The sequence below is a fragment of the Pyxicephalus adspersus genome, chromosome 3 (assembly GCF_032062135.1).
Source record: "Pyxicephalus adspersus chromosome 3, UCB_Pads_2.0, whole genome shotgun sequence".
In the NCBI taxonomy this organism is placed as follows: domain Eukaryota; kingdom Metazoa; phylum Chordata; class Amphibia; order Anura; family Pyxicephalidae; genus Pyxicephalus; species Pyxicephalus adspersus.
Genome location: NC_092860.1, coordinates 12,029,201 through 12,048,349, shown reverse-complemented (window position 1 = coordinate 12,048,349; position 19,149 = coordinate 12,029,201). Strand labels below are relative to the sequence as shown.

Sequence of the window (19,149 nt, the reverse complement as noted above, 5' to 3'; positions counted from 1 at the left end):
GGGGGGGGGGGTTCTGGATATATATCCTTTTGCATCTAGAGCAAAAAAGATTTATTCTCTGGCTAAGGAAGGGATTCTTCACTGTTAAAGGGGAATCAGCTTCCTCAGGAAGTAGTTGGGTGATTTTCCACAAGCACAGAACATAACTGGGTATTAAAGATAACGGCGACTGTTGGTCCAGGGAACATCCGATTGCCTGACGGGATCGGGAAGGAATATTTTTCCCCTGTTGGAGCAGACTTATAGGGGGTGCTTTTGCCTTCCTCTGGATCAACCATGTCTATGGGGCTTTTATCTGGGATGTGTTTATTTCCCTAGTGGTTGACCTTGATGGAATTTTGTGTCTTTTTTCAACTTGATTACCTATGTATCTATTATGGAAATACAATTCTCACTCCACACAATATAAAAGAATATTAGGGATATATTTGTCATTTGTTTGTGCTTTTGCTTCAGTTGGTGGCAGTTTTGTTTTATATCAACAGGATTGTAAAATAATAAAAATGTCCCTTCAACCAGATTTGTTGCACTCCCTGCTGATTGAAGAAATGTTTTTGTGCAGGAGGTGGGCTATGTTTTTTGGCTTTACAGGGTCCCTTCCTTAAAGTAACATGGTAACTATCCACCAGAAAAGTATCGGTCCCACAGAAGTCTATAGGGCCAACTTGTGCAGGTGCAGACATTACATCAGGAGGATTTAAGAAAAGCCTCAGTGTGAGATTTAGGTATTGTAATTGTACCTAGCAGGGTTGGGAAAAAGCATAAAAGACATTTTTAAGCTAACATTTCCTAACATTTAAAGTGATGGAGGTATTATTTATAAAACACCAACATTGGTTGGATCTTCCAAATTCCTCTCTGTTAATTATACACTTCCTGTCCTCTGATGGGATCTCTTCCACTTCTTCCGCTCTGTAGCTATTTTTTAACTGCCCGGTACACTACACAGGCCTACAGAGTAAATATGCAGGCTTCTGTTTAGTCTCAGCGACTCCGAACCTGCAGATTCTGAGTGCTAAAAACACATTAAACTGCTGAACCATAGAAAGAGACCAAACAAGAACCCAATAACCCCAGCAGGTCAGCTATTTCCATCCTTGTCTTGTTTCTACAAGAACAGCTACAAAGATAGCTAAAGAATACCTCTACTGAAAGAATACTGTATGTAGCTGCTCTTGCCGAAATTGCTAATTGCTGTTAGGCATCAATATTTTCTGGACCACTGAAAACTACATACAGATCATTAGTTCTGACTCTGTAAACATAATGCTTGTTCTAGGACAGCAATAGCCAGGTAAGTAGTATGCTTAGGAGGTCAGTATCAATCTTTTTATAACACCTTCATGTTGCAATGTGCATATTACCATTCTCAGGCCATGGTTTCCTATTGCTCACAACCCCAATTCATCCCAAAGGTGTTTAGTAAGGTTGGGAGTCAGAGTTTCATGCAGTACGCTTCTCCAAACAAGCCATGTCTAGAGTTAACTTTGTACACAGGTATTTTTACAGGTACACAGGTAACTTTGTATTTGTACACAAATATCTACATTATTTTTTGCAAAGGTTGTCATGAGGAAGCAAATAGATGAAAAACGCGTAGAAAGACACCAAAAAATATCTGAAATAATTCTTGGAACATTTGATGACTTTGGCTAAAAGAAGGAAAAAACATGTTTTATTAGTTGTATCGATCAAGTTGAAATAAAAGTTTGGTTTTATGGGCCTGGCTCACAACCCTAATTCATCCCAAAGGTTTTCACTAAGGTTGGGAGTCAGGGTTTTTTTTGCAGTACACTTCTCCAAACTGGTCAAGCCATGTCTTTATAGAGCTGGCTTTGTACACAGGGACATACAAATATCTACATTCATTTTTTCATTCTTAGACTGTACTGCATAGGTTGTCTTTCCTGAGGAAGCAAATAGTTGCAAAACGTGTAGAAAGACCGCAGAAAATATCTGAAATAATTTTTGTGAAAATTGTTTACCTGGGCTAAAGGAAGAAAAAAAAACGTGTTTTATTAGTTGCATTGATCAAATTGAAATAAAAGTTTGGTTTTATGTAAAGATGTTTTTGAGTATCTAAAAATCCCACATTTTCTTATTTGTTGTTTAAATTTCTTTGTATGAAGTAGTCTTTTTTACTAAGAAAATCTGAAGTCACTTTGAGGGGATCCACATACTTTAGCCCATATAGCACAAGAAGAATGCACCTGTTCACACTTCTAATCCCGAAACTGCGTTGTCACTGACAGGTCCTGGTCTCAGTCCTATGCTCACCATCAATGTCAATGTGATTGCCTAACAATGACAGTATGTTTGTTTGTAAACAAAGCTTTAGCCATCACTGGACCTCAGAAAGGAAGATTTGGACATACATTTGACCATACAGTGTACCATTATCTATCCTTATACCTACCTGTTACTGGGAAACATGGTTTATTTGCGGCAATAAGACTAACTTACCATTTCCCCCTTTATTCCCATAGTCACCTGCAAATATATAAAGGGATCTTGTACTGGCATATGTCGCCATAACCAATTTACTCCAAGGATGCCCAGCAAATCTTGCTGAGCATTGACAGGAACGTAAATCACCAATAAACATCTGTATTTTATAGAGAGGTATATCTTTCTAAGCAATGAAGAGTTAGATGTCCTTAAGGGTTTAACCGGAGATGTACGGCTATGTCATGAATGGAGAAGAATTTACGAGGAGAGAAAAAGATTAAGGGGATAATATTCAGGCTGCGTGCCATAAGAAACTACAGGAAAAACCTGATATAAAGGAAGATGAATCACAGATGCGCCGCGTTAACGTCTCAGCTCTAATAGTGTAATTATCTGGTGATATTCATCACAGAAAACATATTATTTATAGCATAAGCCCACCCAGAAAGTTTTTTGTACGCTTCCACCAACAATTTAAGCTCATCCTACTGCTGCAGCAGGTATAATGGAGGCCTCTCTATTTACACTTTGATTTTTAGGTTTTATTTTTATTTTTGGGGTACACAATAGACGGATTACAGGGATTTCACTATCAGGAGGAGAAGAAATACTTCATAGGAAGTGGGGCATGGAGCAGAAGGGTGTAAACATTGGAGAGAAATATGGGACTCATAAGTAATGGAGCCCTGAGTCAACAAACTGTCTGTTTGAACTTTATGGACCCAATCGTCTAGGAATATGAAGCGATGTGTTTTTGAGCCAGAAAGGTTTGGTATTCCCATACAATTCAACATGAATACAAAACCTGCAGGTCAAAATCAAGTCAGGAGGAGGTCAACAATGTTCTTGGCAGTTGGCTATATGGATGATTTCTTAAGTTCCCTTCATCCACAGCTGCAGAATGGCTGTTGATTCAAGGTGAACAGGGAAGAGATTGTTAAAGTGACAAAACTATAGGTAGAGAGTGATTTCTCTTAACTTGAGGGCCCCATCAAAAGCAAAAGTGCTGCAGTAGCACAACATTCTGCAAGGTGAGATTGTTTATTGCAATGAATGCACTACTGCAGTTCAAAATAGTGTGAATAGGGTCGTGATACATTGGATTTAAATATACTATTTAATGATGAAAAACATCACTTTAACTTGCCTCCAATCATTTAATGTATAGTAACGGAGCTCACACACCACCCAGTATAAATCAATGACATAGCAATTCCCATAGTGCAAGGCCAGCCTGTACAAGTCATCTCCTCATTGGCGGTAGTCCATATAAATCCATATGACATTACCTAAGAAGCACCACTCAGCGTTCTTTCCCAAGTCCCCGATACATTGGTTGCATGTTGGGGCAGGTTACGCTTTAAGCTAAAAAGAGTTACATCATTCCATCTGAAGAGGACATTCTCAGGAACCAGAATTTCAGGTTCAAAAGTAACCAGAAAATTCTGCAAACTGATTCTGTTTTGATAACAAGAGCAAACTAGGCTGTGAGGACCAAAATTATTTTTTTATTTCAAGTCAACCTGAGAGGTAAGTCAGTGCATTTAAACTAAAAATACTTCCATAGTGCATGTACCAAATATATTGCTCTGATCGATTTCTGGATTGCAGAAGAAAAATTTGTACAGGACATACACAGGACCATAACTGACATAGATTTGGATAAAAAAAATAAAGTTTCCTATCACTGGCTGCTGCTATTGCTTAACTGCATGCAACATATTACTATTTAAAAAAAAAATGTTTAACCAGTTTAGGTTAGCTTATATCCCCCCAATCTGTTACATTGTAGGACATCATGAGGGGACTCTATTTCCAAAAAGTGTTGGCTTGGTATTTTTGCTCAATAATTTTCTGGACTCCAGATATGTCAAGATTCTTCTATTGTGGGTTAGAGTTAACAAATTTTTAGCTTTAGATGTCACCCCTTCCAAAGGGCTAATTTCCACCCTCGGGTTCAACAATCCATTGCCAGAGCCTCCAAAATGTCTGGCTTACAGCACAGGTAAACCTGAAAATACAGACTTGTATATCCAACTTGCACACAGCTGTTCAAACTTCTTCACTTTCATCATTGCACCTGGTTTAAAGTCACAGATTCTAGAAAATATGGCTCATGAAGTGACAGGATAATCAGTCTGGGGGCCTGTGTTCCACAAAACGAAGTATCATTTTTCATAAAAAATGAGAATAACCAGAAGTGGCTTATTGTTGGATTTATTGCACAAGGACATCTAAGCAAGGAGAAACACATTGCTTTCTTTTCATATCATCAATTATGATTTCCAACCAAGCATGCGTTTCTGTTCCCACAAATTGAGTCTGGCTTCCTGTGCTAATCCCTCTGTACAGCGGCTCTTGTAGTTGGGTGCCAAGCCACCGAGACACTCCAAGACGGGCTAAAGAACATTCGTAATAAAACCCACACTGTACAATGCTGAGGGACAAGCACGATGTTCTGAATGTGATTTTCGCAGTGCCCTGTGCCAGCTCCGGCTCAGGAGAAGTAGGTCATACAGCGGCTCTGGAATATTTGAAGTGACGCACCTGTCTCCGAGCTGGGATATCCTTAAGCCTGCTCTACTGGAAGCCCTTGAGGAATGACGCTGTCTTAGAGGATTAGGCTAGGGACCTGAATGAACTCGACATAGCCACACATGCAAATAGAATTAAAGCCATGTTCTTGAACTAAATATATCCATTAGAAAGATACAGATCTTTAGTTAATTTATTATTACATTTTGATTTTCTTATAATTTTCTGAATTACTAAATTTAAATAAAGACATCGTTTATGGCCAAATTGTCCAAATGTCAGGGTAGCCTTAGCCTTAGCCTTAATACACCTTAATGATGGCTGCCAATCCAATCCAACTTATTTGGTTACAATAAAGTGGATACAAATGCCTATTCCTTAACTACAAAAAAAGCAATATTTGACTAAAAGTAATAAACATAGAGACCTATGGGTCATTGGTGTGGTTGCCAGTTATTTATTTGTAGTACACAATGGATAAATAATGGAAGAGTTTACTCATTTCTGGTTCAGGATTACTTAGTTATAATACGCCAAGATTGGAAACTGGACATAAACAAACTCAAATTTTTTGCCTTTTTGCCTGATATACCACTTCAATATGCATTTTTTTAACCTGCAATTGATATAATTCAAACCTTTAATAAAGTAATGCATTGCCAATGCAGAGTGCTTAGTAGTTCTGGGTATGGAGAAGCATGTGGCCACTCTATAAACTTTCTGATGGGCCCAGCACTGTTACAGGAGGTGGGGATATGTGTAGGGCCTGTGTAGGTTGGAGTGAATCCAAGCTTACACACAGCTGTTTCTTAGCTGCAGGCTGAAGAACATTAGGAGAACTAAAGTAAAGGAAACCTCTTACTTCGGTTCACTTTGAGTCCTTACCCTTTATTATTGGTAATACAGGGAGGAGGCATCCAGGAAACAGACGAATAGGTCTCTATTTTCAAGGAAGTAAGTAACTGACAACACAAAGACTCCAGCTTTTCTTACAAATAGCCACATAAGTCATATTCAGACATACAGAGGGTTGAAACTGTGCCAGGGATGTGTTTAAGTGGTGTTTAGTAGAGTACTTCTTTAAAGTGAATCTGTCATATCAGGGTTCATGCCGGTGACCGGGCAATTTAAAAGGAAGCATGCTGCAGTCAATCAAACTAAAGCATTCATGTTTCTAGTGAGGGCTACAAGATAAAAAAAATAAATGATTACAACTTTCCCTTTTCCAGATAGCTGACATTATCAATGCACAGGACGCTTTTACTTTCCCTTTAACAGAAAGATGTACTTCGGCCGCTCATGCCTGATCACGGCTGTGATTACATTCACACAGGAGAATATACGACAGGTGACACCCTAACGTGTCACCTTTGAAGGTGCGGCAGATACATACTAATCTAATTGCAATATATAGGAATCTTCCAGGCTTGAAGAACACCTAAAGGAGGCCACATATTTAACTGACTTTAGCATAGCTTCTTCTAATCCACCAAATATTTATTTTCACTAATCTAAGTAAAGTAAAAATTTAGGAAAAAACAATTATTCAAAACTATATATAAAGGGACCAGATGTTCTGGTTTTAGGTGGAGACTGGTTTCAGTGTCACCTGACTTGTTACAGCTCCGGGGGATTTCAGGAGACCTCTCCCTGCTATAGACCCTGGCTCTGTTCCCGTTTACCTAATAGGCAGGGTATTCCCACTAATGTATAATGTAAAATCAATTAAATCTAGCAGTGATTGTGGGAAGTTTCATAATGAACATGTCAGGTCTACAGACCTGGGAACTCAATGCTGCCAGAGCTCCAGGGAGATGTGAGAATCTGTAAGAAAAGGTTCACACCATGGTGCACACATCAGCTCACTTGTGTTGGCATGCACTTTGTTATGTGCCGCTGTTTTGTTTTTTTTTCCACACTGAAGTATGTTATAGTGTGCTGAATTTTGTCACAACATGACTATCATTAGCTGCACCTGTATCTTTCATATTTTCCCTTTGTGCAGCCAATTCTGCTACCACAAAGAGTATCATATGATCATCCATTCCAAGTATATAATAAAAATATAAATATATGAGCAGCATTAGGTAGGTGGTCTTTAAAGAGAACCTGTCACTTCACCGAATGGCATGATCTCTTAAACCTAAACCTAATTACAGTAGAAACTTGGTTATCCGGCATCCACGGGGAATGACTTATTCCAGGTAAGTGTAGTTTCAAGTTGTCTGAGGTTACTCTGAATCTGAGGTTTCTCAGCCGTTCAGCACTTGACTTGAATGGGGAAACATATCCCCATTCACGTCTAGTGCTGAATGGATGAGAAAAGGGAAGAGAAAAGCCGTCATCAGGGTTTCTCTTTTCTTAGCCAATCACTGAGCGGAGCAATCAGCGGAGCTCTGCTCTGCTCTCCCGATTGCTCGCGCAGTCCTAGTGAAGCTGTGGTATGTGTTCTTGGATGGAGAACACATGCCACAGCTCTGCTAGGGCTTCAGGAGCAATTAAGAAAGCGGAGCTGTCGGGTGCTGGTTATCGGAGTTCCGGAATAATGGGGTTTTACTGTATATCCATCCATACATGTCTTGAAGGTAAACTTGTTTTCCGTTAATTTTTGTTTGATGTAGATTTAATCAGTGTCAGCTACACAAAACAGCCTTTTTTAACATTTGTTGGATACTGCAGAGCAAAACTTCCAACGGACCCTTCTATCTCTGTTGGTGCTGAGTTCCTGTACATCTGCCTATTATAAGGGGTTCTCATCTTCCCTGTGCAGATGTTCTTGCCTCTGTACAACCACTGTATCCATTATGAGAGGTTCCAATCTTTCCTGTGCAAGAGCTCCCAGCTCTGTACATCTGATATGCCCATTATGTGGGGTCCCCATTATCCCAATTCATGCCATTGTCCACCTCCTGTGCCTTAAAGGTGAGAAGACACACCTAACATTCTCAGATAGTCAGGAAGAGAGGGAATTATGGCAGGGGAATTTCTAGAAAAATCCCTTCTGAAATGTTTTGTCTGATTTGATAATTATGCTGTCATAAAAAATCAGATCAAACAGTGTATCAGATTCTCCAAATCTAACAGATAAGAGTACCTATTTGCACCTGAGCTTAGAACCCCAACAGTACATTCACACTGCTTTTCCGCACCCCACATTACACTCATTTGGGTGCTGCAATTCATTATAAACAATGCATGGTGTCCCCTTTGATTGTACTGTGCTAAAGTGCAGCCTGCCATATTTTGTGGGTTGAAATACACAGTATTGTTTGCTCACCTTGCATTTCATGACAATTAAAACGTTATGCCAAACACTCATCTTTGTGAGTTTGCCAGTGTCATTGATACATTACAAAACTGACCAAAGCAAAAAATAAATAATGTCGTACAGAGTCACCAAGCAATGTACTTACCCATGTTGTATCCGTATGGCGACTCCGTAGACCCGTCCTGTAAACTGGCCAGAATTTCCCCTTTGCCGACATCGCTGTCACCGACCAATAGAAACTTCAGAAGGAAGTCGTACGCTTTGAGTGGACTGGCTCTGTGGGTCATTCTCTTCTCCAAGAGACTTTCCAGTTGATTGGGCTGCCTCAGCCCATCATGGGGTGAGAAGAAACCGGGTTCACAGATGCAGAGTAGATGGAAGAATCATACCGAAAATGCTCAGCAATCTATGAGGGTGAAGAGATTGTCAGAAATGAGGCATGTAACAAATATGCCATTGTAAATGTTTCTATTAAACACAGCACCGGCTATCAGACAATATCGAGTATGGGCCAATCTTTCAAAAAAAAAAATGAAGAACAGATTGCACATTGTCCATAACAACAATATAGGGCTATATTTATAAAACAGGGAATCAGACATTCCCTGGTAGGATTCGTCCATGTTCATGTGTTTCAATGGCAATAACTGATTCCCACCAGGGAATGTAGGATTCTAAGTTTTATAAATAGACCCCATAAAGTAATCTAACCAATGGCTTTAGGAAATTACCCCATACAAAATATCCTTTAAACCCAATCTATAGATCCAATATATTCTTCTTTAAATCTGCAGCTTTCATTCAACTGATCCCTGGTGTTGCTGCCATGAAGGTCCCTATTCAGGCACTTCCTGTTATGGGGTGACAACACAGTAATACGTTTCCAGTTTTGCAATGTCACTCTGTAAATTCCTCTCTTAGTTAGGACTAAAATAAACCATACAGACACACAAATGTGCAGGTATGTCCCACTGTTGTCACCGATTAGAAACCACCTTTAGAAATGTCCTGCAGCCATGTGACAAAAGGTTTTTTTTTTTAAAAAAGGCAACCGTTTAATATACACAGTGCACAGAGAAAACTGGTTAGGGCTGAAATCTATGTGAAAGCAGTATGAGTTTCCTAACATAGAGATCTGTTTTGACTGTGCACTTGTACATACCAGTCAGAAGTATGTTGACATCAAGTCATGTGACACAAATGACATCATAAGTGATATCACCAAAGTCTGAATGTGTTACATTGTATTACATGGTCTCCTAAGTATGAATTTAATACAGTGACATCAGCATAAATTGTCTCCTCATTCCCTAACTCACTCTGCAAATATTACAGAGGGATCTGGATGCCTTGGGTAATATTCATCCTCCTCTTCCTCCATTATTCCCCCCATCAAACCTACATTGGGGTCTGCATGTGACTATGGAATGGATGAGGAGGATGATGTTCTATATGCTTTAGGCAGGAAGTGTTCTAAGTGCACCGGTGCTGCAATGAACACAACGATCTTCACTATATGCAGCCTATGACAGGTGAAAAATAACTCTTCTTTTCTCAAGCAATGCCTCTCTGCAGTTGTCATAGTAACCATTCTTAGATTGCTCCACCATTATAAATAGCGAGGGTCGCATCCATGTATGGAGTGGTGGAGCGTGGGCGAAAGCATCAACTGAGGGTGGTAAAGAGTCAATATGTCCAAACGTACCCCCAGGTACTGAGATCTCATAGTTTTGGGTCCACGCGCCTGTAGTAGCCATGATGGGAGCCTAACTAGCGATGTTGGTTTTTTAAAGTGGAAGGCTACTATTGGGGCAGAAGAAGTGAAGCTTCCTAGCGAGTGTTAAATGATAAGAGGATCAAACTATTGAAGGCATTTTTTACCTTTAACTGAAAGAACACTTATAAGTGGGGTGTTCCTTTAAGGAGACTCTTCACCTTTATCCTGAGTACATCTATCTGGGTATAGGGCCAACTTTTGCCCCTTCCATCCAGAATGCATTGCTCAGGACAGAAGGTCACTGACCCCGGATAAACTCTGAGACAGTGAAGGATCATTCTGCAGGCAGGAGAGACCGAATGGGACCTTAAACAGATCCTAATTCTATGTATTTAGAAGTGACAACAGTCAATAATCAGAAACTTTACCAACAGTATGGTAGCATAGCTAAATCACAGAACACATCGGCCAATACATACGATGCACTGCAAGAGTGACCAGTGAAGAATATACCATATATACACTTATCTGCCCAAATTATAAAAAACACAAGCTGAACATTTTGTGGGGCCCCTTTTGTGACCCACCCAGGCATGGACTTCACAAGACTTCTTAGGGTGTCCTGTCGTAACTGGCACCAAGATATTAGCAGTAGATTCTGTAAGTCAAACTGCCTCTCCTGGCTTGCCTGCTTCTCCTAATTCACCCTGCCCCTGCCTGCCTTCTTCTTCTAATACCCCCTGCTGCCTCCCCCTGCCTGCCTTCTTCTATTAATACCCCCTGCTGCCTTCTTCTATTAGTACCCTCTGCTGCCTCCCCCTGCCTGCCTTTATCACATAATACACGCTGCTGCCTCCCCCTGCCTGCCTTCTCCTAATAAACCCTGCTGTCTCCTCCTGCCTTCTTCTAATACCCCCTGCTGCCTCCTCCTGCCTTCTTCTCCCAATACCCATGCTCCCTCCCCCTGCCTGCCTTCTTCTCCCAATACCCATGCTGCCTCCCCCTGCCTGCCTTCTTCCCATATTACACCCTGCTACCATTTCTACTCTCCATAAATTTCATACCTGACCATCCACCTTCTTCCACTGCTTCATGGTCCAGTGTGGACTCCTATGTGCTGGCACCATACCTCCAACTCTCCTGGCAGTGGACAAAGGTTAGAATGGGCACCTTGACTGGAAGAAGCGGCCCCATACACAATATTGAATTTGGTGACACCTTCCACTTACGGTCAAGATTTCAGCAATTTGTGTACAGTAGAGCTTCTTTGGGATTGGCCCAGGCTAGCTACCCCCCCCCTCCATATTGAGCCTTGACATTTATTACTTGTCTCCAGTTTCCTAGTTTTCCTTTTTTCCTTCCATTAACCACTTTTGGTAGGTAGAAATCACTGCATATTGGGGACACCTAGTGAGAGCTGCCATTTTGACTCATTGTTCATGGCCAGCTAACCCTTTTACCTAACACCTATAGAGGGCACTACTTCTGTGACAACGAGGGGTGGGGGGTCGATTTCAGATTACATTGATGCTTATAGAAATGCAAAGTGTATGCAGGCAAAGCTAATTCGGGTAGAGAATGGTTCAAACAAATGCCAGCTTATTTATTTTGATCTTTGGGGGAAATTTTCCATTCACTTCCTGTCCCAGAGGAGCAAAGGGAAGTTATATGAAATCTGTGACAGTGAGACAAATAGCACAATTTGACAACTGTCAGTGAAACAAGTATCTGCTAAGGAACAATTGCCCCTCACCTTCTGTTCTGGGAGCAACTCTAATATTTTGGATTTCTTCTAATCAAAAATGTTGCCTGCATGTCAGATATAGAGGTCTGTATGTGTACGATACAGACATGTCATATATAGAGGTCCGTATATATATATATATACGGTGCCGGCATGTCAAGTATGAGGTCTGTACCTATACGGTGTCGGCATGTCATATATAGAGGTCCGTATATATACGGTGTCGGCATGTCATATATAGAGGTCCATATATAGAGGTCTGTATGTATACGGTGCCGGCATGTCATATAGAGAGCTCTGTAGGTATTTGTCATACATCATGTATGTAGAGTGATTTGTATGCATGGAGATAATATATGATTTATTTATATTTGGTGACTGCTCAGTGTACATACATGGAAGGATTTAGCATCTTGAACATGTATGACCATATACACACACAGACTAAATTGCACACATCTATATATAACTGGTTGAACACATATTTGGCATTGCACCGTACATATATATGTATATGTAATAATGTCATATATACGATACAAGGACAGTGCGATGTATGTGGATAGATGTATATTACAAGGACAGTGCAATGAATGTCTATATGGAAGGTATACTCAGAGTGACAACATACAAACACAGTGACAGCGCAGCCAGCATGGTGTGTGATATGAAGGCAGATGCAGATACAGATACAGATATATATATATATATATATATATATATATATATATATATATATATATATATATCCATACACACAGCAGATCTAGCAGGATCGGGGCTCACTATCACCCCCCGGTTCACGCTCGCCCCTTCGGCTCACACTCACCTCTTCTCCCTGCTCTCCTTCGGACAGCACAAGCTCATCTGCCAGACGTGGAGAAGTCGGCTCAACCTGACAGATCTCACCCCGCCCTCACGCACCACCGATTGGCCCCGCGCACAGTTGCTATGGGATCAGATCTTACCTATTGGTTACGCAGCCCATCTGTCACTCTTAGAGGGCGTGGCACGTCCCACTCGACTTTCTCCCCTAGGTAAGGAAAAGTGGGCGGTGTACAAGAAACAAATGGGAGGGGCCTGGGAGGAGCGTCTCTTGTTTACAAACGCGTGCTAAGCTTGGTGCTTGCGCAGTCGTGGTTAGAGCTGGCGCGTGTTTTGCTTGGAATAGAGGAGGGAGATCACATTCCAAGGACAGAGCTGTGGGTTCTGAGTATAAACCGTGTTCCCTTGGCAGGGCAATTCAAATTTAAAACTTTTCCACCACTTTATGCATTTCAGAAGTTGTCATTAAAAAAAAAAAAAAAAAAAAAATCAAAAGTGATGTTTGTACTGGTCCTGTATTGAGTTGGTAGTGGTCCCTCATACCCGGTAACAGAGCTGACAAAGGACCTGGATTGCAAATATAGGTAGATATATCCAACTTTAAAAGATATAAAAAATACATAGGTTTCAGTGGGATAGGTTGGAGGTTATTATTCACCTGGAAACGGGATTTAGGTTATTCTGGGTGGTCATTCAACCTGGAAGACTGGGGACATCTAGTGATGTAGATGAGGTACTGCAAGGGTCAGCTCTAGAATAAAGGTCAGTATTGCATATTGAAGCCTATTTTTTTAGGCAACCCAGGGAGGCATTTAAATAAAATAACCCACAGTTGGACTTTAGGTCATCAGTGACCTGAAATAGGTACACAGATTATAGCTGCTAGTTTTAATATGACTTCTCTGATCAGCCTATAGGATGCCAATTGGTGATTTTAATAGCATAAATTGACATAATAGCAAAATTGGCTTAGTGAGCATCCAGATTAGGCTAGGTGACCCTTTTGGTGAAATAGTTGAAATATGAGCAGACCCAACTCTCAGCCTCTTGTAGAGTGTATACAGCAGAGTTCAAACTGTGAATGATAGCAGCAGCACAAATTGCCAATCAGGTGTGCTGCAATGCTCATGTGTTAACAGCAAACATGCTGATACATGAAAGATGGTCTTCCTAGTCCTATACAACTTGCTCCTACTTTCTGCTCATTTAAAAGAGCACCCAAAACCCATTTTTTTCAAACACCTACCCATCCTCTGGCTTCTAAAACCCTCACTACTTACCCACCATTCTATATCCCCCTCCTATTGTGTGAATCTTCTCCCACCTCCTAGATTGTAAGCTTTTTGGGGCAAGATCCTCCCGTCATCCTGTCACTGTCTATATCTGTCTATCATTTGCAACCCCTGTTTAATGTACAGCGTTGTATAACATGTTGGTGCCATATAAATCCTGTTTAATAATAATTTAACAATAATAGATGCAGAAACAAGATTGACAGAAAGATGAGCTCATCTGTCTGCTGGTTATCCATTCACCATCCAGTCATGGGCTGGAGAAGAGACACTGCTTGTTTGTGATGCTAAACTGCAGCAAAAAAAAATATCAAGTTATCTTTTTTCTGGTCAGTATGGCTGAACTTTGTAAATCTCAGGACTGTTTGGATCAACACAGGGCTGGTAGAACATTTCACATATGTGTATTCTATATGTGTATTTAGCTGTTTGCTCAAAATTCACATTAATTAAAACCCTATGCATATTCTCACTCGATACAACGCTACAGAGTATGTTAGCACTACATAGGTCAGTTATAAGGTTGTTGTCCATCAGCCACTTTTTCCACATCAACCCTTAAACTGTTAATAATAAATGATAACCTAAAGAGATTCAAAGATGAAACCTCAGATTAATTAAGGCTTGTCCGCTCTTGCCAGACCCCTACACATGCAATCGTACCTCTGACCCCCAGCTGACCACAGATCTGCATCCTCAGCACTCTGAGAAAGCTCTGGGATTTTTCTTTGAAGGTCCTCGTGTATGTGAATCCACGTTAGGAATTCATAAGGGCAGGCAAATATTTGTGTTTGCAGATTGGATGCAGCTCTGCAGGGGCCAGTTGGTAGAAACAGGTGATGGGGGGGCGAATTCCTGGCTATAAAATAAACCAGCCAGCGAGCTAATCATTCCATCCAGGATACTAAATTTAAGACAATGTCATCTGAAGTCCGTCACATGACCGTGTCACTCAATACAATCCGGGTGGGGGGGTGATGGATCTGCACTTGAATCTCAGGAATAAAACCCAGTGACCCTAGCCAACCCCTATAGAGCAAACACCGAGCAGCACCGTTCTGAAGACATGTTTCAGCTAAATCCATAATCCACATCTTGATTTTTAGATATAAATGAAAAGAATGTTTAAAAATTGAAAAAGGTAGAATCATTGTATAGATGATGATGACATGATAGATGCTGATGGAGAGGCTGCAGCCACGGTCCTCTTCCTGACACACCAACTTTCATCCCAAAACTGCTATGAACAACCAGGTCAGCACTATTACTGGCGGGGCTCACCAGTCCTTATGGGCATTCATTAACGCGTGGAATATCACATTAGACATACTTGCAAAGTGCAGTCCCCCTGAGGAAGCCTATACGGGTGAAACGCGTTGAGTGCGACGATACAGGTATACAAACTATATACCTACCTTGTTGAACTGGACTGTTGGGGAATCCTGGGGCCACTGATTCATAAATTAGATGTACGCTGTATAGTGCCATTTTGTTGGGCAGAAACAGATTTGTTACAACTATGTTATAGGATTTATCATCCTTATTTGTATTGTGTTTTGAGAAGTACAGTAGATTCTGGGCTATCCGGCCTAATGTGGCGGAAGGGAAGGCCAGATAACAAAAAAGCTGGACAGTCTGGAGTTCTAATAATGCAGTACAACACTCGCCTCCACACACAGGCCAGCACTCCGCACGCTGCACCCGCGGACATCAGACACCGAAGAAGTAAAAAGCAGGCAGCGGGGACGTCCCAACTTGCTCCATGCAGGAGGACCACAGCAGATGCTGCTTTTTTTCTATTTTTACTTATAGATGATGGCACTGTATCAATACAAAAAAATTATGCCAATATACCTAGTTCATGTGTATGTATAGAAGCCTTATTTGGGGGTTTTGATAGAGTAGGTTAAATTTTCTGATAGATGACAAGCAGCTAGTAAAATGACTAGCAAAGCGCTGGGTAATATCTTAGTACCAATGTTCTCCCCAGCCCCTTTCGCTGGGTGCACCACCCGGTACTTTTCAGGACCACCCGGCTGTTTTTGAGTGGTTGCTGAAAAGTTGAATCACAATACACATGCCACCACTTGCCTACAGCATCTTTCCACCCAGCTTAAAAAAAGTTCTGAGAAGTGATGATGCCCAGTATGATGTGATTATGCCCAGTAAACATTTGATATCAGGGAAATATTGACCTTTACCAGGTCATATACTCATCAACCAGTGGGCCACCTTTTGCTTATAGTGAAAAGATCATTAGTGTCATTGGTCACTTTTGGTACGACGGTTACACGTGTGTTAATGGACAGTTGGGTCAGTATATGGCCCACTAACCAGATACGTATTAGCTGTGATATGTCTAGCGCCAAGATTATGGCGACAAATATACTTACTCCTGATTATGTTCTCCACCTCCTAGATTGTAAGCTCTTCGGGGAAGGGTCCTCTCTTCTTCCTGTGTCACTGTCTGTATCTGTCTGTCGTTTGCAACCCATATTTAATGTACAGCCTTACGTAATATGTTGGCGCTATATAAATCCTGTTCATTATTATTATTATTATTAATAATAATAATTATGTTGTAAGAATTGCTTTATAATTTGTATTGTGTTTTGAGAAGTCGTCAATAATACAATACTACTTACTCAAAAACCCCCACTGTTTGCTTTGTTTTATTTCTTTATATATTTCATGTTTTTTGGGGTTGGCAGATACTCATTGAGGTTTTCTAAAAAAATGTTGACACTATTACTACACCGGTTTTTTTCATCATTAGTCACTGTTTTTAACCGTATATTATGCTGAACAAACTACAGTGTGTGTGTGGTGCCACATCCAAACATATTTATTTATTTAAAAAAAAAAGCTTTGCTGGACTTTTCAGGCATCACTTAATAGACCAATTTCTTTTAACTTCATATCACTGTTAAATGTATTTTACATTAAAATACATGAAAAGTACAATACATGTTGTGAAATGTTGTGAAAAAGATGATGGATGAGTTCATGAAACTGTATTAAATTATTACCACTTGCATATTGAAGTGTTTTGCAGATTTTAATTTTTAGGAAAATTGTTGATTAAATAAATATGTCTTTGGTCACTTAAAGCTACGTACACACTTCCAATTATTATCGTTGGTAAACAAACGACGAACGATCCTGCACGATATCTGCGAACGATCGTATAGCACCGATCCTGTACATACAGATAACGACACGATCGTTCGCAGATATTGTACACACAATAGATACGATCGTTTGAACGATACAGGAAGTGACATGCACCACAGGAAGTGAGCGAACGTTCGTTCACCGCGCATGCTCAGACCATGGACGATCAATGAACGACCGTACACACGATAGATGGTCAACGATCGTCGTCCAATCCGATCCGCCGGTCCGGTCGTTCATTTCCAACAAATATCCTCGTTCGTCGGCGTCGTTGGTTACTTTTTTTTACGAACGATTTTTGCCCAATCGATCGTTCGTCGTTCATTTCCAACGATAAAAATTGGAAGTGTGTACGCAGCTTTACTGAGAGGTGGAACTTTTCCTGGTTGGGAATTTTTTGCATTACTACCCCACCACCACAAAACTATTAATAACTAATAAGAAATGAGTTTCCCTGATATATTAAAAGGTCTATTAGAACCATCATACACAGTGACATATTTACTGGTAGTGACACGAAACGGGAAGAATTTGTCTCCTGTACTATTTTCATCCCAGCCCATTCTTTCTGCTCTTTATTTGTAATTCTCTAGGACAAGGTGACTGTCAGCTGTGACATTCCTGAGGATTCCTGGCTTTCTGTAAAAATGGATCAGACTGCTGATAATCTGTAGCAATAATGAGAGGCCCCAGTTGTTGTCAGCTATATAGAGACTTGTCTTTAATTAGACACTTACTGAACCACCAAGAATGTTGAAGATAGTCAGTCCATAAGTGGACAACAATCTTATTTTTAACTCGCAATCCCCTTCTCCTCGTCAAGCGCTAAATCCCTATTGAATGTACAGCGCTAATACGTTGGCCTAAAAATACTGTTGATTATTATTAATAATAATATTAAATTAATTAAGACCTCTATTTTTGTTGCCCCCTACATAAGAACAATGGACCTCATTATGCAAATGTTCATGAAAAATGTGTTTCCACCCTAAAAATATTTTCTTTCTTTTTGAGTACATATATCACTAAAAGTATTTTGGTATAGCTGTTTGATAAGTTCAATATTTGACTGCTGATCAGTGCTGCATAATTTGGTGGTGCTATATAAATACTGTTTATTAAAAGTAATCATGTAATAGAGAACTCTCTTCCCAACTATTTACTTTGAGTTTGTTACAAAGGACAAGGAAGCGCTCTTTGTGTCTGAAAGAGAAGAAGTTTAAGCTCTGCATAAGAAATAGATTCTTCACTGTAATGTCTGTGAAAATTTGGAATAGGCTCCTTCAGGAAGTAGTTTCAGCAACTACTATAGATTGCTTTAAGAAAAAGCTGGATGATTTCTAGAAGAACATAAAAAAACTGGGTATTAAAGCTTTATAGTAAAGATAACAGAAAGCGCTGATCCAGGGAACATCCAATTGCCTCATGGAATCAGGAAGGATTTTTTCCCATGTTGGAGCAAATTGTACCAAGGTTTTTTTTTTGCCTTCCTCTGGATCAACTATGTCTATAGGATTTTATATCTGGGATATGTTTATTACAGGACAATTAAAGTGTTCCCAGCTATCTTTAAGGACTACTGAACACCTACCCCCATGTTTAGGAATGAGTAGAAAGAGAGTATTTATGTAATTATAACACCTTCCTTTCCTAAGGTGACAACACTTCCTCTCAACAACACAGCCCAGTTAATAAGTGTTATCATCCTAGGAAAGAAAATATGGTATTGGCAGAATCACCAGGTGAACACAAAGGACAATTAAGTCTAAAAAGGAAAAAATTGCAGCTATCACACCTTAGGACAGGTAAGTTGCAATATAAATTTTTGCTCTTAGGCTATGATACACTTGGGGCTCCATTTATAAAACAGAGAGTCTGACATTCCCTCAAACATTCCTTTGAATGTCTGATTTCTCATTTTATAAATAGAGTCCTTGGTTGGCTAAATATGTAATATTTAAAATACTAGTTTTCACCTGGTTGGTTCCGTGACAGTACTGTTTTAAACTAGCTTAGATCTATCATATAGCTTGCAAAATGCCTCATGAAAGTAGTATTGTTAAATGTTGGCAACTTCTGCAAATTAATAGGAAGGAGCAATGGTCCATCAACACAGCCTTTTGTTCACCTACTTCCAATTTCCCCA

The 19,149-nt window shown here is 40.2% G+C and overlaps 1 protein-coding gene across 1 annotated transcript in view; it reads right to left on the bottom strand.

Moving 5' to 3' along the window:
• RAB40B (RAB40B, member RAS oncogene family) overlaps positions 1–12,645 on the bottom strand; it is a 45,681-nt gene extending 33,036 nt beyond the window's left edge. Inside the window, exons 1-2 of the mRNA XM_072403597.1 lie at positions 12,542–12,645; positions 8,397–8,657 (exon numbers count right to left, since the gene is read on the bottom strand). Of these exons, the coding sequence (XP_072259698.1) occupies positions 8,397–8,538 (142 nt within the window). The 5' untranslated portion in view covers positions 8,539–8,657; positions 12,542–12,645. The remainder of the gene's footprint in view (positions 1–8,396; positions 8,658–12,541) is intronic.
• Positions 12,646–19,149: the final 6,504 nt, after the last annotated feature.